The sequence below is a fragment of the Varanus komodoensis genome, unplaced genomic scaffold (assembly GCF_004798865.1).
Source record: "Varanus komodoensis strain SLA01 unplaced genomic scaffold, ASM479886v1 scaffold5, whole genome shotgun sequence".
NCBI lineage: Eukaryota > Metazoa > Chordata > Lepidosauria > Squamata > Varanidae > Varanus > Varanus komodoensis.
Window position 1 is genome coordinate 15,622,346 of NW_025336087.1, and position 22,648 is coordinate 15,644,993.

At 41.3% G+C, this 22,648-nt stretch overlaps 1 protein-coding gene across 9 annotated transcripts in view; it reads left to right on the forward strand.

The window, feature by feature from the left end:
* Positions 1-22,648, forward strand: part of ATG10 (autophagy related 10) — a 194,267-nt gene that overhangs the window by 70,437 nt on the left and 101,182 nt on the right. For all 9 annotated transcript variants that reach the window (XM_044446024.1, XM_044446023.1, XM_044446020.1 and 6 more), the window contains one exon: positions 16,859-16,969. In XM_044446024.1, coding sequence (XP_044301959.1) covers positions 16,859-16,969 — 111 coding nt within the window. The remainder of the gene's footprint in view (positions 1-16,858; positions 16,970-22,648) is intronic.

Consider the following 22,648-nt stretch of genomic DNA (forward strand, 5'->3'; position numbering starts at 1 on the left):
ATACAATTGTGATAGGTTTGCAACCTTAAGTGTATAAACCTAATAATTTCAATGGGATTTAAGAATACTTGATTTTTTTTTTCTGGGCTGTGCCCTAGAGCCACTAAATATGCAAATTTTCTTTCTAATCCTTGCAGATCCTATATTTCTTCATCGTGGCCTCTGTGCATCACACATATGGGGGGGGGGTGCTGCGCCTGCGCAGTACCTAGGCCAGAAAGATTGAAAGCTAACGGTTTTGGCGGGAAAAATTCTGCTACCCCTCCCCTCAGTAGTATATATAGAGCGGAGTATCTGCCATTTTCTCCAGTTTTTTGCGACCGCCGTTCGCTGTGCCTCGTGCCTGTTCGTCTCTCGCTTGACTCAGTATTGTTCATTACTTACTGTTTATCTTACTCTTATTCCAAGTTATTATTCCCTCATTCCAGTTTATATCTTCTTTTTCTCTTTACTTGTTCATATAAAAAAAAAACTAAACCCAAAAATATATTGCGTTTCCCTCTTTCTACATTCTGTTTCTTCTTTTTCTGCGATGGCGCAGCGAGCAGCCTTCTGCAAATGTGTGGAATGTGGGTCCAAAATGTCTCCGGCGGACCCACATGACTTGTGCTTCCTCTGCCTCGGCAAGGGGCACAGGACTGATAAATGCCGTCATTGCCTTGCTTTCACTAAGCAAGTGCGAAAGAATAGGGAGAACCGGCTGCGCAAACTCCTTTGGGATCAAGCGCTGATGCAATCCGATCAGCCTGCAGGAAAACCCGGGCCAGCGCATGCTCCATCTGCTAAGCGCAAGGCCTCAGCCTTGTCTGAGCCAGTTCAACGCCCAGCCTCTGCCGCGGGCATGTCCGGGCAACGCCCTTCGCCCACGCCGCCTATGCTGCAGCCGCAACCATCCGACAGTGGAAATTCCCCCCCCCCCCAGGGGCTCAGTTACCTCTTTACCCCCCTCATAAACAACGGGAAAAGAGGAAGCACGGGGGATCGGATCAATCTTCGGCTCACAAAAAGGCAAAGAAAGATAAGGCGGCAAAACTGCCTCATAAGAAGAGGCATTGGGATTCGGGTTCAACAGCCCCATCAATCCTGACGGAGCTTCGGTACCAACGCCATTGGTACCGATGCTTCAGGCAGCGATGCAATCTGCACCTCAACAGGGCATGCCTATCCCACTGCCTGAAGAGCAGCATTGTGAGTTGATGTCCGATGGAGAGATTCAGGATTCTCTGAGGGCCCGGTCCCCGACTCCTATGCCTACGGCGAGAGCTAGAGACCGATCTCCATCACCACCACCTTGGGAAGAAGGATGGTTCCAACCCTAGTATGACTACCCGAGGGGTTGAGAGGACTACCATTCTTTTGGATTTCATCCTCACCCATGGGATCGTTCTTCACCCTCTGTTCATGAGGACCTGCCGTCTACTTCCCGGCATGTTGAACCCAATTGTCCCACTTCTCCAGGGACCTCCTCATCGGAACCATACCATCCCGGACCTGACTCAGGCTCGGATGCCGACTCTACCTCCCCAGATGGCATGATTACATCTCAAGGCCTGTCATCGCCTGAAGAACCCCACATTTTATTCGGGGAGCTTATGTCTAGACTTGTTCGGTTGCTCGAGATCGAGGCGCAACATCAGCCAGATCTGAGCACCGACAAGTTCTACGACATTGTTCGGGGAAAACAATCACCAGCAATCGTCTTGCCGCTTATTACAACTCTGCGGCAGGCGATGGCGCAAGCATGGGACTTGCCTTCTCAAACTCAACCTACAGTGAGAAGGTACGAGTCCATGTATCGGGTCCGAGAGAGCGACATCCCCTTTCTGCTTTACCACCCTAAGCCAAACTCTGTGGTGGTCGAATCATCTCAGGGAAGGGAAGGTAGAGGCCATACCACCCCCAGAGATAAGGAGGGGCGCAAGATTGATACCCTGGCGCACAGCATCTATGTGGCTGCAGGACTCGGGCTTCGGATGTCCAACTATGAAGCCACCCTCGCTAGGTATCAATTCTTTATTATGCAGAGGCTGAATAATATCGTCACTCCCCTGCCTGAGCAACAAAGGGACCTTGCCAGAACCTTCACTAAAGAGGGGATGCAAGTCGCCATTCAACAATTATCCACAGCATGCCACCATGTGGATACGGACTCGAGAGCGCTTGTGGGGGCTCTCTTACTCAGAAGGCATGCCTGGTTGCGAAACTGCAACTTCCCCAATGAAATGAAGCGGCGAATAGAGGAAATGCCTTTTGACGGCTCCGGGCTTTTTCACTCCCGCACCAATCACAAGTTAAAGTCAATCCATGAATCCCGGATGACGGCCAGACGCATGGAACTGCCCAGACAGAACAAATGTAAGTGGTCATGGTCACGCCCATCCTACCACTATCAGCCGCTGCAGTGACAGTACCAACAGAGGCCACAACGCAGAAGGCAACAACCTCATCAGCGTTTTCCACAAAATCATTGATGTTTCGATATCGAGAAGCGTCAACACTGATGGGACGTGCGAACCTCTTCACCTCCATACCCACCCTTCCCCCTCCCTTTTGGGGAAGGGCTGCAAGGCCAACTCCCCATTTGGGAGTCCATTACATCTGATCGGTGGGTCCTGTCAATTATTCAGCTCGGATACAGAATAGAATTCGATACCGTTCCTTCATCGAGCCCGATTCAATTTACACCGTGCTCCCCAGTGTTAGTGAACAAAGTGTTACAACTGCTTCAGAAGGGAGTGATTCGACGGGTTTCCAGTTCTGAGGGACTGCATGGATTCTACTCTAGATATTTTATGGTCCCGAAACGAGACGGTGGTCTTCGTCCGATCTTGGACCTCTGGAATATCAACAAATTTATCAAACCAAAGAAAATTCGGATGACTACCCTCCAAAATATTCTTCTGCTGCTGAGGAGAGAGGACTGGTTCACCTCCATTGACTTAAAGGATGCCTATTTCCTTATTTCGATTCCCTAATGTCATAGGCGTCTTCTGCGTTTCACCGTCGGAACTGACATTTAGGAGTTTAATGTCCTTCCGTTTGGCTTGGCCACGGCTCCGAGGGTCTTCACGAAATGTATGGCTCCCATCTGTGTTCATCTTCGACTTCAGGGCATCCAAGTCTACCCTTACCTGGATGACTGGCTTATAGTGTCACAGACCCGTGAAACCCTACTCTCAGCTGTTCATGCTGTTTGTACATTATTGGACAACCTTGGACTTTGCATTAACAGTGAAAAATCATCCCTTGTTCCTACACAGGTGATAGACTTCATTGGCGCTCGTCTCAATTCTATGGTGGTGAGGGCATTCCTCCCCCAAGCTCGTCAGGACAGCCTCCGTGCCTGCATGTCTCGGATTCGTCGAGACCACGTAGTCACAGCGCTTTCCGTACAAAGACTTTTGGGTCACATGGCAGCCGCAGTCGCCATTGTCCGACATGCCAGGCTGAAGTTTTGTCCACTTCAACTCTGGTTCAACAAGAACTTTCGTCCACAAAGAGATTCACTAAACAAACTTCTTTGAGTACCCCGCCCTGTTTTACAGACATTGACTTGGTGGATCTCCCCACCCAATCTGAATGTGGGGACCCCGTTCATTACCCCTCACCCAACGAGGACTCTATACACCGACGCTTCGTTGGTCAGGTGGGGCGCGGTGTGCGCAGGGCTTCGATCTCAAGGCATGTGGAACTGCCAGGAATCGCTGAGCCACATAAATTACCTCGAGCTGTTAGCGATCTTCGAAGTGCTATGGTCCTTCTAAACCATTCTTCACCAACGCATGGTACAGCTCACATCAGACAGCATAGTAGCGGTATTCTATATCAACAAGCAGGGTGGCAGAAAATCCACCACCCTGGCTTGCCTGTCCATGGACATTTGGGAGTGGTGTATCCCGAGAGGCATAACCCTTTTGGCGGTCCATCTGGCCGGGACCGATAACGATGCGGCAGACTCCTTGAGCAGACACATGTCAATAACCCATGAATGGGAACTAAACCACCAAGTTTGCACCCAATTGTTCCAACTGTGGGGACATTCGGACATAGACCTCTTTTCCACTAACAGAAACAAGGTGTACAAAAGGTTCTGCTCCAGGGCGGGAATAGGACCGGGATCAATGGGAGATGCCATTATGAGAGCCAGTGTGGTATAGTGGTTAAGAGCATGGGACTGGGACTCAGACGACCTGGGTTCTAGTCCCCACTCAGCCATGGAGCCAACTGGGTGACTTTGGGCCAGTCACAGACTCTCAGCCCAACCTACCTCACAGGGTTGTTGTGGGGATAAGATGGAGGAGGAGAGATGATGTAAGCTGCCTTGAGCCCTTTGTAGGAAAAAGGCAGGATATAAATTGAAAATAAATAAATAAAATGATTACATGGACAAATATCAGGTTCTACGCATTCCCACCTATTCTTCTGCTGACCAAAGTTGTCTCGAAGATAGTGCACGGCGATGCCGCAGGAATACTCATAGCACCTTGGTGGCCTCGCCAGGCATGGTTCTCCACTCTCCTTCGGATCTCGAAGGGAAATTTCCTTCGCCTTCCGCTCACACAAGATTTGCTAACCCAACAAAACAGGGCCATCTGTCACCCGGACCTGTCATCATTGAACCTCAAGGGACTGTTTCGGAACAGGGATCTAATAGATCACTAGGTACCTCACCTCATGATTGGTCGGACCCTCTCACTGCTTCGGTACCGACGGGAATATTTTCGGGACCGAGTTCTTTGGATCCGGAAGTTGTACGGATTCTCGAGTCTGCACTAAGACCGTCCACCCGAAAGTCCTACGCGGCAAAGTGGCGTCGTTTTTCATCCTTCGCGGAATCTAGCTCGTTTAACCCGCTTACGGCGTCAGTTGAGAACATTCTTCAGTTTTTGCTGCACCTGCATCGCTTGGGACTGAAACCCTCCTCAATTAAGGTTTATGCAGCTGCAGTTTCACATTATCGTGGTGTAGTGCGAGGGCTGTCGGTGTTTTCACAGCCACTTATTCGGAAATTTCTTAAAGGCCTGCAGAATCTACACCCATCCATTCGGCCATTTATGCCAACGTGGAGTCTCTCAGTTGTCCTACAGGTGCTTACAAAACCACCATTCGAACCGTTAGCTACTGTCGATTTACGCCTTGTTTCATGGAAAACGGCTTTTTTAGTTGCAGTTACTTCCGCTCGTAGAGCCAGTGAACTTTGTGCTCTTCGAATCAACCCACCTTATTTAAACTTCCATAGGGAAAAGGTGGTCCTGAGGATGGACCCTACTTTTTTGCCTAAAGTTGCCACACCGTTTCACCTGAACCAAGAAATTGTGCTGCCGACCTTTTTCCCGCCGCCGTCAAACCCAGTCGAGAGGTCCTTGCACAACTTAGATGTTAGATGATGCCTGGCTTTTTATAGGTCGCGCACGGAATCTGTTTGACATTCCAGTAAACTTTTTGTAAAGTATTCTGAGCCAGATCAAGGATCACCTGTTTCGTCTCAGAGGCTGTTGAAATGGATCGTTCAAACCATTTCGTTGGCGTACCAACTCTCAAAGCTGGACTTACCTGTTCTTCCAAGGGGCCATTCCACCAGAGCAGTCTCAGCTTCCTCCGCGTTCGCTGTGGGTGTCCCGATCCAGGATGTCTGTAAGACAGCAACTTGGGCTACGCCTTGTACTTTCGCGAAGCACTATCGTCTTGATGTGCGTGCCAGACGAGACTGCTCATTCGGGAGGGCTGTTCTTTCTGCCGTCCTTCAACAGCGACACCTCCCGCCACCGTTTCTGGTAAGCTTGCTATTCACCCATATGTGTGATGCACAGTGGCCACGACGAAGAAAAGCAGGTTGCTTACCTGTAACTGATGTTCTTTGAGTGGCCATCTGTGCAGTCACACAACCCACCCGCTGGCCCCGCTTGGTGTCGGTGAGTGGTTTCATTGTCGGTACCGTATCGTACTGCTTCAGTACCTCATACTGGTAACGTTCGTACAGAGGGGGACTGTGTCGGTACATACTAGGTTGTTATGCCGTCTTATTCCATGGGGTGGTGAACTTGCGGTCTCCAAAGACTAGAGAAAATGGCGGACACTCCGCTCTATATATACTACCGAGGGGAGGAGGAGCAGAGTTTTTCCCTCCAAAACCGTTAGCTTTCAATCTTTCCGGCCTAGGCACTGCGCAGGCGCAGCACCCCCCCCCCCATATGTGTGACTGCACAGATGGCCACTGGAAGAACATCACTTACAAGTAAGCAACCTGCTTTTTTCTGCTCTACTGCTTAGATTTTTGTTGCAGGTATTCATTGAATGTACAGCTTGCTGCATGAGCAATCAGAATTGGTTTGTTCTAGCACAGGTACATTCTAAATTTGGCTCATTGTGCTTTAATAGAAGCATAAATATAGCATAGCAGTAAAAATAACTAATAACTAGGTAATTTTGTCTAAACTGATCTGTTCTGTGTTCAAATATTTACTGACAAAGGTACACAAATTGATTTGTTTTAAGTGCAAACTTGATAAGAACAAAGTGCTAAAATAGCCCATGGCACCAGCTGCCCAAATTTAAAAATATATATACATTTAAAAGACAGAACTAATGCGCTAGAGTGAAACATGCATTGATTTAAAGATCAGAGAAGATGAAATAAACACTGTCAGGAATGATAGATTATCCAAGATTTAAATTTATAGTTAAATTTTCAGGCTTGTTGAGTAATTTAATGCTACATTAATGGGTTTTGTACAGAGAGTGTTTTGAATAGAATCCCTTTATATCAGATGTTGCACATATGCTTTCTGTGCGTGTTTGTCTAAAATAAAACTTAATGAAACAGCTAATAAAACCCCAATTTATTTGTGCTTCCTCTGAGAAATAAGCTCTTAATATGCAGCTACTGTTCATTATCAGTCATGCAGATTGGTTGCTCTTAACAGATACTCTTCCCAGCAGCGTGTGCATTTTGACATAATCAGTTCTTTAACTTTTTTGTAAGACTTATTTGTAAAGGACAACATGTTTAATTTGCTAAGTGTAGCCAATGTCTCAGCGGTTTATAATTGGGTTAAGGAGAGAGGGCACCTATTCTAGGTCCAGTCTTTGCAGGAATGCATGCTAGATCTCAAAAATCATTTAATGTATATATAATTATTAAATAATGTTAAATTGTGCATTTTTTAAAAGTTTGGGGCAATTAGACATGCTTGCCAGATGACAGATGAAAGGTCAGATATCAGCTTTCCAGGCGATATTGTGAAGGCAGAATCCAAAGAAGGAGATACTTTTCCATTCTTTTGGGATCTATTCCTGCAGTTTAATGCACATAGCCATTGGATATTGTTAGGTGGAGCTGAGGGAATAAGAGGAAGGCAATTCATGCCAGTTAATCGTGGATTGGAACACTGCAGTCAGTAGTTTTTGCTGAACTACAGTTTTTGAGCTGACTTGCTGTAGAGCAGGGTGGGCAACTTGCAGCTTTCCAAAGATTGGTCTGTAATACCCATTGGCCCAGTCCAGCTTTTTCTGTGAAGGAGCTGAAGGCCAAAACCTCTAGGTCACAACTCGCCCATCCCTTATGTTAAGCAGAGTCTTGAGTGCTCAAAAGTGGATAAGGGCTCCTTAAAAGTGTGAAACACTTATTGGCTCACTCTTTATTTAACAGCCAATTGCCACAGGAGACCATCTGGGAGTAACTCCTGTTTTATTTTATTTTCCAAACATACTGATTCATTTCTATATCTATAGATACATAGGATGCACCTTTAAATTTATGGAGTCATGAATGGGGCAGGGGCTGAAATGATTAGTTAAAATTTCTTTCTGTTACCTAGGGTAAAAAGGGGATACTCAGGAAAAGCAATTAAACAGATTTTAATTAAACTTGCTGATATAAGAGACTGATTGAAAACAAAACATGTTTCAAATCCATATTTGTTATTAAATCGCTTGAAGTTGAAGAATATGAAACATCTGGTTTTCTTTTATAAAATTTCATTGAAATAATGTCCCCACATAGGTTTATATTTTTGTTGAAAAATACTGATACTCTTTCCAGTCTCCCCATGGGAACAAAGGTACTTAAAAAGTCAGCATAGTACATACTGTTTCTCCCTTTATTTAATTAATATGATTTTGTTGGACTGATCCAAACAAGAGAGACATTTAAAGATCAATGTGGTCCCTTTTCCCAGGAAACATAACACTATGAAATAATATTTACGTGTGTAACAATCTCTATGTACTTGCTTGCATATAAATCTTGTTAATCTGACATCTCTCAGCTTGGGGAAGGGTGGACTAATGTAAGCATTGTGTGAATATAACTTCCCCCAACAACTTTCAGAAAAGAGACATACAGAAGCAGAGATCAAGTGAGCTGTGACCTAGAAGCTGGAGTACAGGCCACATTTCCAAGTCTTTTTTTTTTTTTTTTTTTACAAATCTTTTAAAATTTATTTTCACAAGATACAATAAGAAAGGAAAGGGAATATAGGAAAGGAAGGTGCCAAGGATCGATCCCTAAATATAGCACGTGACACCAACATTTAAATGAAAAAGCGAAAATCTCATTGGCTATAATCCTATTAAAATAGTTCAGTTCTCAGTCAAACTATCTATTGCTTTAACTTGAAAGCAGAAATTACTGACATTTATAAAAACAAAATTTCCTTACCAATTAGTTAAATTGCTCATAATAAGCTTTAATAAACTTTGAGTAAATTCTTTGACTGGCATTCTGTTAATGTAATTAGTTAATTTTGCCATTTTTGCATAGTCAACTAATTCGTTTTTCCAATCCTTGACAATTGGACAGTCTTCAGTTTTCCACTTGAAAGCAATTATTACTTTTGCCGCTGTTGTCATGTGTTAAAATAGCTCTATCATAATCTTTGGGATAGTCTCTGGTACAATACTGACAATACAATGGGGTTCATTGGAAAATCAGTTTGAAGTATTTTCATTATTTCTATATGTATCTGCTTGTAAAATCTTTAAATTCTATCACATGTCCACCACATATGGTAGAAAATCCCATCATTCTCTTTACATTTCCAATAGTTTCCATGAAAGTTCTTAACCATTTTCTGTATATTTTTCAGGGTCTTATACCAATTTTCGCTTAACATTTGACTTGCGGTGAATTTTATATCTTTCATTCATAAGGCTTCCCATTGACAAAATTGTATTTCTTCTTCAAAGTTCTGCAACCAATTCTTCATAGATATCTTAACTTGCTGGATTTCAGTATCATGTTTAAGCAGTAATTTATAAATTTGTCCTAGGAGATGGTCTTTTTGATGTTTAATTATAGTTTCAAAATGAGTAAGATTTCCTATTACGCTTTTCCTGTTTGAGTTTCCTTTTTTAATCATGAGACCAATTGGTAATAAAGGAACCATTCTATATTTTTTCCTTCATCTTTTAGTTCTTGCCATGACTTAATTCATCCTTGTTGGTCGAACATGTCTCCCTATGTTATAGTATCATTAGTTTTCCTCAAATGTTTTCCCTAGTATGCTTCTATTGGAGACATCATAGGAGAGATTGGAGGACTAATTCTTCTTCTCACAAGGTACCAAATTTTTATTAGGCCATCCCTGAATACATGACTATTATTTAAGATCAGTGCTTTTCAAAAAGATTCTTTGGTCCATAATTGATTGTGTATTTCTTTTTCAAGAACTGCTATCTCCAATTTCACTAATCTTTCAGACTAGGCTAACTTCATAATAATATAGTTTAATGTTTGGTACTGCAAGGCCTCCTCTCTTTTTTCATCCTGTAAAACTTTAAATCTAATCCTTGGCTTTTTTCCGTTCCAGATAAAAACATTCAGTTGTCTTTGCCAATCTTGTAAAGTTTTTTCCTATATTGAAATTGGTACCATCTGAAATAAAAAATGTAACTTTGGCAATACATTCATTTTTATGATAGAAATTCTTCGCAACCATGACGCTTTTAATTTAGACCATCTCTGTAAGTCCCATTAGTTCTTCTTAGTAGTCTCTATGCATCACACACGTGGTGCATTGCCATGCAACACAATACCTGGATTGGAGAGATACTTCTACAACTAAATGTCTTGGAGTGGGCAGGAGCCCCCCCTTCCAGGGCCTTGGATAAGAAGGGGGGTTCCCACACATTTCCCCAGTTGCCTTGGAGACTGCAAGTCTTGAAGCATTGCCTGAACTGTTTAAAACTTTGCTTGTTGTTGTTAATCGCAAAGTTGTGTCTGACCCATCGTAACCCCATGAACAAGATTCCTCCAGGCCTTCCTGTCCTCCACCATCCCCCGGATTCCACTTAAGCTCACACCAACTGCTTCAGTGACTCCATCTAGCCACCTCATCCTCTACAGTCCCCTTCTTGTTTTGACATCTACTGTTCCCAGCATTAGGCTATTCTTCAGGGAGTCCTTCCTTCTCATTAGGTGACCAAAGTTTCATCTTCAGGATCTGGCCTTCTAAAGAGCAGTCAGGGTTGATCTCCTCTAGCATTGACCAGTTTGATTGCCTTGCAGTCCAAGGGACTCACAGGAGTCTCCTCCAACACCACAATTCAAAGGCCTCAATCCTTTGGTGCTCAGCCTTCCTTATGGTCCAGCTTTCACAGCCATACATTGCAACTGGGAAAACCATAGCCTTGACTATACGCACTTTTGTTGGCAGGGTGATGTCTCTGCTTTTTAGTATGCTGTCTAGATTTGCTATAGCTTTCCTCCCCAGGAACAAGCGTCTTTTAATTTCTTGGCTGCAGTCCCCATCTGCGGTGATCTTGGAGCCCAGGAAAATAAAATCTGTCACTACCTCCATTTCTTCTCCATCTATTTGCCAGGAAGTGAGAGGACCGGATGCCATGATCTTAGTTTTCTTAATGTTGAGTTTCAAGCCAACTTTTGCACTCATCTCCTTCACCTGCATCAAGAAGCTCTTTAGTTCCTCTTCACTTTCTGCCATGAGAGTGGTATCATCTGCATATCTGAGGTTGTTGATATTTCTCCCAGCAATCTTAATTCCAACTGGTGATTCATCTAGCTCCGCCTTTCTCATGATGTGCTCTGTATATAAGTTAAATAGACAGGGCGACAGTATACAGCCTTGCCGAACTCCTTTCTCAATTTTGAACCAATCAGTGGTTCTGTGTCCAGTTCTCACTGTTGCTTCTTGACCTGCATATAGGTTTCTCAAGAGACAGCTAAGATGGTCTGGTACTCCCATCTCTTTAAAAACTTGCCACAGTTTGTTGTAATCCACACAATCAAAGGCTTTAGCATAGTCAATGAAGTAGAAGTAGATGTTTTTCTGGAACTCTCTAGCTTTCTCCATGATCCAGCATATGTTGCCAATTTGATCTCTAGTTCCTCTCCCTCTTCGAAATCCTGCCTGTACTTCCGGTAGTTCTTGGTCCACGTACTGCTGGAGCCTAGCTTGAAGGATTTTGAGCATAACTTTGCTAGCATGTGAAATGAGTGCAATGGTGCTGTAGTTTGAACATTCTTTGGCATTGCCCTTCTTTGGGATCGGAATGTAAACTGACCATTTCCAATCCTGTGGCCACTGTTGAGTTTTCTAAATTTGCTGGCATATTGAGTGTAGCACTTTTACCGCATTGTCTTTTAGGATTTTGAATAGCTCAGCTGGAATACTGTCACCTCCACTAGCTTTGTTGTTGCTCAGACTTCCTAAGGCCCATTTTTGTATAGTTCTTCTGTGTAATCTTGCCACCTCTTCTTAATCTCTTCTGCCTCTGTTAGGTCCCTGCCATTTTGGTCCTTTATCATGCCCATCTTTGCATGAAATGTTCCCTTCATAGCTCCAATTTTCTTGAAGAGATCTCTGGTCCTCCCTATTCTATTGTTTTCTTCTATTTCTTTGCACTGTTCATTTAAGAAGGCATTTTTATCTCTTCTAGCTATTCTCTGGAATTCTGCATTCAGTTGGTTGTATCTTTCTCTTTCTCCCTTGCCTTTCAATTCCCTTCTTTCCTCAGCTATTTGTAAAGCTTCCTCAGACAGCCATTTTACTTTCTTGCATTTCTTTTTCTTTGGGATGGTTTTACTTGCTACCTCTTGTACAATATTGCGAACCTCCGTCCATAGTTCTTCAGGCACTCTGTCAATCAGATCTAATTCCTTAAATCTATTTGTCACCTCTACTGTATATTCATCAGGGATATGATTTAGGTCATACCTGAGTGGCCTAGTGCTTTTCCCTACTTTCTTCAACTTAAGCCTAAATTTTGCAACGAGAAGCTCATGATCTGAACCACAGTCAGCTCCTGGTCTAGTTTTTACTGACTGTATAGAGCTTCTCCACCTTTGGCTGCAGATCACATAGTCAGTCTGATTTCTGTGTTGACCGTCTGGTGATGTCCATGTGTAGAGTCGTCTCTTGGGTTGTTGGAAAAGAGTGTTTGCTATGACCATCGTATTCTCTTGACAAAATTCTACCAGCCTGTGCCCTGCTTGATTTTGTACTCCAAGGCCAAACTTGTCTGTTATTCCAGTTATCTTTTGGCTTCCTACTTTAGCATTCCAATCCCCCATGCTGATAAGGACATCATTTTTTGGAGTTAATTCTAGAAGGTGCTGTAGGCCTTCATAGAACTGGTCAACTTCAGTCTCTTCAGCACCAGTGGTTGGGGCATAGACTTGGACTATTGTGATGTTGAATGGTTTTCCTTGGATTCGAACTGAGATCGATTTTGGAGATTGTATCTCAGTACTGCTTTTCCTACTCTCTATTGACTATGAAGGCTACTCCATTTCTTCTGAGGGCTTCTTGCCCGCAGTAGTATACCTGATGGTCATCTGAATTAAATTCACCCATTCCTGTCCATTTCAATTCACTGATTCCTAAGATGTCTATGTTCAGTCTTGTCATCTCTTGTTTGACCACATCCAGCTTGCCTTGATTCATGGATTTACATTCCAGGTTCCTATGGAGTATAGCTCTTTGCAGCATTGGACTCTCCTTTCACCACCAGATACATCTGCAACTGAGTGTCCTTTTGGCTGCTTCATTCTTTCTGACACTACTAGTACTAGCCCTCAGCTCTTCCCCAGTAGCATATTGGACACCTTCCGACCTGAGGGGCTCATCTTCCGGCGTCATATCTATTTGCCTTTTGGTACTGCCCATGGGGTTTTCATGGCAAGGATACTGGAGTGGGTTGCCATTTCCTTCTCCAGTGGATCACATTTTGTCAGAACTCTCTGCTATGACCTGTCCGTCTTGGGTGGGCCTGCACGGCATAGCTCATAGCTTCATTGAGCTACGGAAGCCCCTTCACCACAACAAGGCAGTGATCCATGAAGGAGAAAACTTTGCTACTTGCCTCTTTTTTCCCCTCTGCTTGTTTCCTTACGCACTCCTACCAATTTTTTTTTCTATATATCTCTCCTTCTTACTATAGTACTATATACATGCTTTTCGTCCCTCTCTTTCCTTCTCCAGCTACTCACTCATTCCCCTGCAGTGGCCCCCTGCAGACTGAGGGATATCTTTCTCCGTTTCTTTCCTCCTTTTTTCTTCCTCAACAAATTCCTCTAATGGCCACTAACCAGGGTTCTGGAGCTGTGCCTTGTGCGCTGCATGCCTCCCGGCTGCCAATGGCCACTTGTTATGCCTCCTCTGCCTTGGTGAGGAGCATATCTATCTATTTTTTTATTTATATCCTGCCTTTTTTCCTCAAAGGGCTCAAGGCAGCTTACATCTTATCGTGGAGACCTTCCATCACTGCCAGGCATTCAGAAAACAAACATGCCTGCAGTGGAGAGATTGGCTTAGGTTTGCCCTGTGGCAACGACCCCTCCACATGGCCGATTCATTAAACCTGGTAATAGGGCTCACAAAGTTGTATGTTTCTTTTAAATTACTTAACTGATTAGAACCTGAAACTTTCAAGGTGGCTTAGCCCTCTGCATAATCCCACCCCCTCTTTGAGTGAACAAGAAATCCAATAAACCTGGTAATAGAATAAGCAAACCTAACTGCCTTTGTTATGTGCACCATTCCTTCTATCAATATGTGCTTTGATTTGTAACTAGTGTCCTATTTGAATGAGGCCTATTGAAATGAATGGAATTTAGGGTAGACTGATATTGGATAGTCAGTATTACAAAAGCCTAAATTTCCAACTGGCAATATCTAACATCTGTTTGGATGTTATGATAGTCATTGGCTGTTCATGATGGGAATGATAGGTGGATGCTTACAGTGCTTGCAATGTGTATGATTCAGGCCAAAGAAAGGCGACAACAATTGATACAGAGACATTTTACTCTGTTTCTGTGTTTCTATATACAATGCGTTAGCTACTTGGAGCACATATTGTGGCAAGCCACTTTTAGCAGGAACTCACTATCACCATTAATGTATGAACTAGCTCAAGGTAGGACAGAATGAAATATTCCTCACTGCCCTGTGTACACCGAAGAATGTACAGGTTGGCTGGTTTGTGATGCTTATTTATTGCACAGCAGTCCTGGTCTATATAATCCCTCATTGAGAGATTACCTCAAGCAGAGCCTGAAGACAGAGGAGACAGGACAGCTATTTCTGATAGTCATATCTTGTCCTACCCATCGTTTATCTCCTTTCTTGATCATCGTGATTTCTCCCACCTTATCCAGCTAATTCACTAGTTCATGCATTGTTTGTGGTAAGAGTTTGTAGCCACAAAAGCAGTACAACTTGAGAAAAGTATTCATTGTACCAGCACAGTCATGACTATGGACTGTATCCAGTTCTTTCCATGTGCTAATGGGAAACAGCTGATTCCAGGTGCACCCAGAAACAAGTGGAAATGCTTGTTTCTGAAATGGGGTAGGTCAGTGGAGCTCCTAGAAGGAAACTCCAGTGACGTGTCCCAATCATTTCTGCTTGTTCTGGGAGTGCTTTTTAAATTGCTAGCTGCATGAGTCGCATGAGTGACAGGGTCTGCCTATGTGACAATTTAAGTGGGAGAGCAGTAGCCATGCTGGATATCCACTTAGATATTTCCTATACATGTAAAGATATGTTTGATATGCAACATTTAAAATACAATATGAAATACATTTGAAATAAATACATTTCTTTGTACAACAACTTTTTATTTTTTTAATAAAAATTCATTCTTCTTCTCTTTCTTTGTCTCTTATATAAAGCATTTTCTGATAATGTGTCTCCACAGGGATGTGAAATATTCTAGCCTTGAGCTATGAACATTGTTAATTTTCTTGGATTGTTAAGAATTGAAATTTAAGCTATCCATTTGTAATGCTATTTTCTATTTCTTATAGAACTCTTTAGTATGATTTTTCTGGTTCTGCATACTTTTACGGTTTAATTTTAGAAAGTGGATAAATTTCCAGACCTACTTTCAGTGGCATATGGGAAGGCTACATCCTATTTTTTTTGTCAAATGCTTTTACTGAAATTTCTATTTTGTCACTATTTACCAGTTTACTATCTGCACGTAACTGAAAAATAGGTCAGCAGTTACAGTTTAAACAATACCCTTTAGTTTTATTTTGACTGTACTTGATAGTCTGTCTTTAAGTCCCCTTACTGAATGTAGGATTATGTAGTGATTCATGTCTACAGCCATTTTCCCATATCTATTTATATTTTCTCTCACACAGAGATGAGAAGATAGAAAAAGTCACCCTTTAAAATACTTTACTGCATTTCATCCTTTAAATTGGAGTGCTTTTTACAAACAATGCATCTCCACTGTCTAATAAGATCATTGCTTTTGAGCATCCAGTAATATGTTCTTAAGATTTCTTTCAATTCTCCATCAACATTTTTCATTTTAAATTTTTATTTCCAGTTCATTATTTTGATTATTGTTTTAAACCTTGGGAAATTCATGCTTTTGCATTGGTTTTTAAAAGAAAATTGCCAAATTATGAAGCTAATCTTATTCAGTATCTATTTTTGCTTGCTTCAGTGTTATATGTTACTGATTGTTGCTCTTGTAACTATTAATAAAATGTTTTTTGTCAAAATGTATCCTGTATTGCTTGTCTTAATGTTACTTTGAAGAATAGGTTCAAAATATTAAATATTTCACATGATAATGGCAGCCACAATATTGGTAGCCTGGCTTTGGAAAAAAAAGAAGGCAGAAGAAAAGATGATCATTGATGGTAGAAGGGGAGAATTATCCATTCTGAAGTACTTAAAGAAAACAAATGTAATGCAGTAAGAGAAGGAAAGAGGTGAGAGAGAAGCATCTGCCCATGTAAAGAGTTGAATTCAAACTGGAAAGTTCCCCTCTGTCCCTCCCTTTCAGTAAAGCTTTTGATTCCACCATCAGGGTAGCTCTTTCTGCTTGAGGGCAAGATGGTTAGAATGGAAAGCCCATCTAACTGAGAATTTGTTTCTCTCATTGCCTCCTTACTGGGTCAAGGACTGGATTTCACATCTCTTCCCACTCCAATCCAGTTCTCATACTCTGCCTGAGAAACTTCACTAGGTAACCATGAAACTTCAAATTTCTTGTGTCTCTCTCCACCCCCCGACCACCCATTCCTCCAGCTTCTCCTCAGAATCAGGCAAATGTATCTGAACAGTCTGTAATAAGGGAGAGATATCTGGGCCTTCTCTCTGCAAAGAACAAGCACAGGCTAGTAAGTGGTTGAATGTGTGTATATTGTTATCCAAGTGGCAAAGAAATTTAGAAAGAGAGAAATGCATCTTGAGATCTTAGACAATCTCTGTCAAGAAATACCAACTTGTTGAATATTGTATTGTTTATGCACAAATCCTTATTTTATGCATTTAAAATATTTTAGGCTGCCTTTAAGAAGTCAACCCTTAAAGTGGTCAAATTGTAAACAATTTTAATATTCCTAAAAGAAATTATTTTTCTCTAAACACAGGATTCTACTGATGGTTATATGAGTAAAATATACTTTCAACGAAAAGGCAGAGGCATGTCTTCTGAAATAGGGGAGATAGAGAATGATGATGTAACATTTACACATATTGAGGTAAGTACCGTATATATTATGAAGAAAATTAGTAATTTGATGCTGTAATCTAAAACATTCTGAAATTTTGATACTGTTGGACTCTGTGAGTTATCAGCAACTGAGTTATCAGCATACTGTATGATCTTCTTTAGAGTGTATTTGTACAGAGAAGGAAGACTAGAACTAGACCAGAAGTCATGTTTTTACTACTTTAAAGATGTATTTTCATATTAGTAGTAACAGTAAGTAGTAATTTATTTCAATACCACCCAATGACTGAAGTCCTTTATACATACCATTTATTTTTGATGTATTTTTCCATTTATATTGTGAATTTCACTAAAATAAAAAACAAAGCCAGAAATAGAAAATAACAATTGCTTATATGTAAATATCATTATAACAGCATAAATCCAGATGTGTCCATTATACCTACCTATGCATCAACAAAGGCAGACCAGATAGCGCGCGCACGCGCGCGCGCTCTCTCTCTCTCTCTCTCTGTGTGTGTGTGTGTGTGTGTGTGTGTGTGTGTGAGAGAGAGAGAGAGAGAGAGAGAGAGAGAGAGAGAGAAGTGTCTGTATATCATCTGTTCAAATATTGAAAGTGTTGTTAGGTCTTTGATCTGTTGCATTGTAGGTGAAGAGCTTTTACCTTTCCAGTTTGTATCTGTGTTTTAGCTTTCTGAAGCGTGTGAAAATGTCACACTATGTTTTGACCATGCTCTTATTTCTAAGAAATAAGAAGGGAATTTAAAAGAACATGTACATATATCAATTTATGTATATTGAGGATGTGGAAAAGGTGCTTGGCCAAATTCAACCTTTCCCCTGTATGTCTGACATTTGCCTATCATACTTTATCACTCAAAGTAATGAAGGCTGTGTACCTGGGTCCAGGAGGTTGTAAATGCCTCTTTAAGAGAGGGAGTGACTTCAGCCTCTTTAAAAGAGGCTGTGATTAAACTACTGAAAAAATCCAGTCTGGACCCAGGAGACATTAAGAAGTTTAGGCTGGTAGCCAGTTTTCTTTCCTGGGCAATGTGTTTCAGCAGGTGCTGACTGAACAACTCCAAGAACTCTTGAATGCAACTGACCTTCTTGATCCATTTCTATATGACTTGAGGACTGGTTTTGGAAAGGAGACTTCTGGGAGAAAGACATGGCGTGCAACCCTGTTGGTTCTCCTGGACCTCTCAGTGGCTTTGGATACCATTAGTCATGGTATCCTTCTAGATAGGTTGGCTGGATTGGGAGTTGGAAGCACCGCTTTGCAGTGATGTGTTCAAATCCTTCAAGTCTTGACTCAAGTCTCAAGTCTTAACTCTCAAGTCCAAGTTGAGTTTCAAGTCATTGTCAGAAATTTTTGACTCAAGTCTCAAGAGCCAACTTTAACAGAAAAAAAGGAGGTGTAATAGAAGGAGAGTTGTAAACTGCCCTGATGTTCCCCTCTACACTTCTCTCAGTGATGCTTTGAAGTCCTTGACTTCAACCATGATTTCCTCAAACAAAGTTGCACTGTTATTTGAATTTATCAAGGTTGCAATTTATAAAAAGATTTTCTCGACACAATTGGCCCCCAGAATAACCCCCAAAATGCAGGTTTTCTGGCTAAATATAACTCTGCAATCTTGATTCTAGTCTGGAGTCTGCCCTGAAAAATGCCTGATAAATAACTCCAAAATGGTTTTCAGACCAAGCACAGGCTCTTCTTTCTGTCATGGACTTTAGCAGAAAAAAATGCACAGGCATTGAAAGCAGTGTACTCTGGATGATTGTATGTGATGGCTTAGCAGGGTATATAGTACATTTCCCCTCTTTTGGAGGCACTCCCCACCACCAGTGATTTATTTAAGTTGTTGTTCATTCTTCCCTGGAAACATGCAGGAACAGAGCAGAAGCAGCAGGCATGAATGTGCTGTCACACTTCCTGCTGAGGAGAGCAGAGTGCACCAAAAAGAGCTGAAGCCTTCCCACTGTGTTACAATCCTCTTTCCCTGCCCTCACCCCTTGTCCCTCCCTCTCACTGCCTTCCTCGTTCCAAAAAGAAGAGCTAAAACCTTGCCTTGCCTTCTCTTCCCCACATCACAACCCCCTCTTCCCTATCCTGCCCCCGCTTCCTTGAAACTCCCTCCCTCCCACTGCCTCTGCTGTGTTCTTGCCAGCAGGTCAGGGATGCCTTCCACCAAGATTGCCTCAGGAGGGTGGCATCATTGCTAGTGGGCAGTAAGTCCTGGAGTGACTCAGTCGTAAAAGCAATAGAAATCTTGAGACAAGTCATTGCTCCAGAGTTATGTTCAAGTTGACGTGCTCACACAACTTGAGTCAGACTTGGGAGCGAGTCACTCAGTTCAAGTCCCCAATACCCTCCCTTTGCAGTGGTTCCAATCCTGTTTGACCAGCTGATTTCAGACGGTGTTGCTGGGGATTATTGCTCTACACCATGGAAGTTATGCCATGGGGTACTGCAGGGCTCTATTTTATCCCCCATGCTATTCAATATCTACATGAAACCACTGGGCAAGGTTATCCATAGGTATGAGTTGAAATGACATCAATATGCTGATGATGCTCCACTCTACCTCTCCTTTTCATCCAACCTAGATGAGACAGTAGCCATTCTTGAGTCGGTGCCTGGGTATGGTGATAGATTGGATGAGGCCAATAAACTGAGACATAATCCAGATAAGATGGCGGTGCTGTTGGTGCAGGGTTTGGATAATAAACTACCATTCTGAACCTTCAAACATGTCCTCTTTCAAGCCAACAGAAATTGTTTTTTAAAAGCAAAATGGTTCAAATCTTTTAGACATTACTAGAGAACCAGTTGCAAAGATTAATTGGTTGAACAGCAAAGTAATAATGATAATTAGAATTACTAAATGTGCTTACAGGGCTCATCACACCGAGAAGTAGCACAGTATTACTCTACCTAAAAAACATCAAAATTAGGGGTGGGTATTAATTAGGGACAGCCTGAAGGGAAAAGTAAGGAAATAAAAGTCCACTGAATCAGTACCAAAGGCTTTTCAGCAATACCTTATTAAAGACACTGAATCCATGTGTAGCCCAAAACAAAGAAACAAGCAAAAACAAAGGGTAAGACTGCTTATTTATTTATTTATTTATTTATTTTATTAAAACATTTTTATGCCGCCCCATTCGCCGAAGCCTCGGGGCAGCTTACAACAATAAATTAAAATAACATTTTAAAATATATACATTAAAATACAAATATATAATATAAAACATACAATATAAAACAAGCCGCCCTGGCCAAATAAAATTCAATAATATTAACATTTAAAATACTGCTTAAATAAAAAGGCTACATCCCTGAGTACAAGATTTTATTTCCACTATAAGGATACTCAAAATGATACAGATCAAGTTTAATGATCACTAACAGAGCAGTATATCAGCATTTGTTAAGCAAATATTAAGTAGGACTGTGAAAAGCAACTATTTTTCACTAACACAAGAAAACAGAAAGTTCCAAAGGCTATTGGTTGAGAATGGCTGGAGTGACTGAAATGTAAGTATATCAGAAGTGAATTATATTACCTGGATTTTTTTTTTTTTTTTGCTAATGAAGAATCTCCTGGAAAGAATTAATTTTGTGAAGAGATAATTGTAATTTAAGTAGCTAATTGTGTGATTTTATACGTATCTACTCAGAAATAAGCTCCACTGATTTCAGTGGGAATTACTCTCTGGTAAGTATTTAAAGAATTGCAGCCTAAGATTCTGATACTGCACATCTGTCTACACTGCTTAATAACACAGTGATGTTGTTGTATGTTTTCATCTGTAAAAACTGAGTGTGCACAAGTGGATACAAGATTTGCAACCATTTATCTGAATTAATATTAGCTTAATATTAAGTTTGGAACATTGGCAATAACAATCCCTAGACAAAGAGTCACAAAATAGTGGCTAGTGGGTGGATCAGGTAGAAGAAAATGTTAAACTCTTTTTGGTAAAGGTGCTATCTGCAATAAAGAAGTGAATGGAGGTTTTTTTTTTTTTTTTTTTTTTAGATCAATTTATGCAGAGTGCAACATTTTTTTCCATGCAAGGTTTTATACAGTTTAGCATGTCAAGTCCAAACTATGTGACACAAAAGATTTGTGACTGGATTACCAGAGGGGTTTTCTTAAGCAACTGTGGAAAAATGAGTTTAATGTTGCAATCATTATTTTTGCTTTTTTATGCTGTTAGTCCAGTCCCCTACAGATAACTGGTATTATCTGTGCAGGGAAGGAAAATACAAATATTTGATTAGGGTGCTTTGCTCTGATATGATCTTATCTTAGTTTTTTGCCTTCAGTTTTTTATATTTTTTAATCTATTGTTATAGTCTTTGTTAATTTGTATTTTGTTGTGTTTTTGAAGACTGTTAGCTGCTTTAGGGGCACATTTGGCAAAAGAACAGGTAGAAATACCTAGATATCTACTTTAATTTTATCACGCTACTTTTTGTTCCACAGGTAAGAGCCACTTGGGTTGTAGGACTAGGAGTAGAAGGTAGAGCTTACCATATGCTTTTAATTTTTAAAATAGTTTACCTGTACACTAACTTCTTTGTATACAACATTGCTGTGCTGGCAAAGCTGCTTTGAAAACAGCAATGCTGAGCTCTGGAAAACACTGCATGGGTAGGTGCTTTGCCTATGCTCCTATGCCCCCATAAAGTTGCTCTAAGTTTTGTCCTAAACTTTAGATGGTAGGCCTTGGGTAATGCCTGCTTTCTCTTTCATTTTGATATTGAACCTAGCTGCTTTAGGAACTAACACTCATTGGATGTGTGGGTGTCTTTGAAGGCAGAGAGCAGAAATTAAGAAAATGTTTCCAGTAAAACCAACCGGACCACCAAAGTCCCATCATCAAAGGTCCTCTTCCTCTAGTTCTAGGATGTTAAAGCAGAGAAAAACTACAGGCAGATGCATTGATTCATTAGAATATAATGAAAATAGTAACACCACTTGGTAGAAAATAACTTACAGCACAGTTCTAAGAAATGACTTCCACTAAGTTGAGTGGGATGTTTTCTCAAGCAAGTGTGTTTATGCTTGCAGCTTTAATTAATCTTTTCCAGTCATTATCTTAAAATTGTTTCACATATTGCAGAAAGAGCTATGTTTATTTAATAAATTTATTAAATGCCACATAAAACACATTCTCTTGGAGTTTTCTGTTAATGATGATAATATTTTAGAAATCAGTGCTATACAATTAATAAATGAGTCAGCATAGTATAAGAAAATTCCACTATGGGATTCAGTATAATAGAATGTGGTGCTGGTCAACAGTTTGGATGGTTTTAAAAGGGGATTGGACAAACTCATGGAGGGTAAGATTATCAATAGTTACTAGTCCTGATGGCTATATGCTACCTCGAGTATCAGAAGCCATATGCCCAAGTACCCCAGGTTTTGGAGCGTGTGGGTAGAGGGGTGCTTTTCTGTTCATATCCTACTTAAGGATTGTTTTATGGGAAGCTAGTCGGCCACTGTGTGAACAGAATATTGGACTAGATGGACCTTGTTCTGATCCACGCAGCTGTTCACATGCTTTTTGTTATTTTTCCAGTGTCTGAATAATAGGCATTTATTTTTGGATCATATAGTACTCTTATGTATTTGTTCACTCTCTCTCTCTGATTAAATAGTTGTACTTCCCCCTCCCATCATTAGTC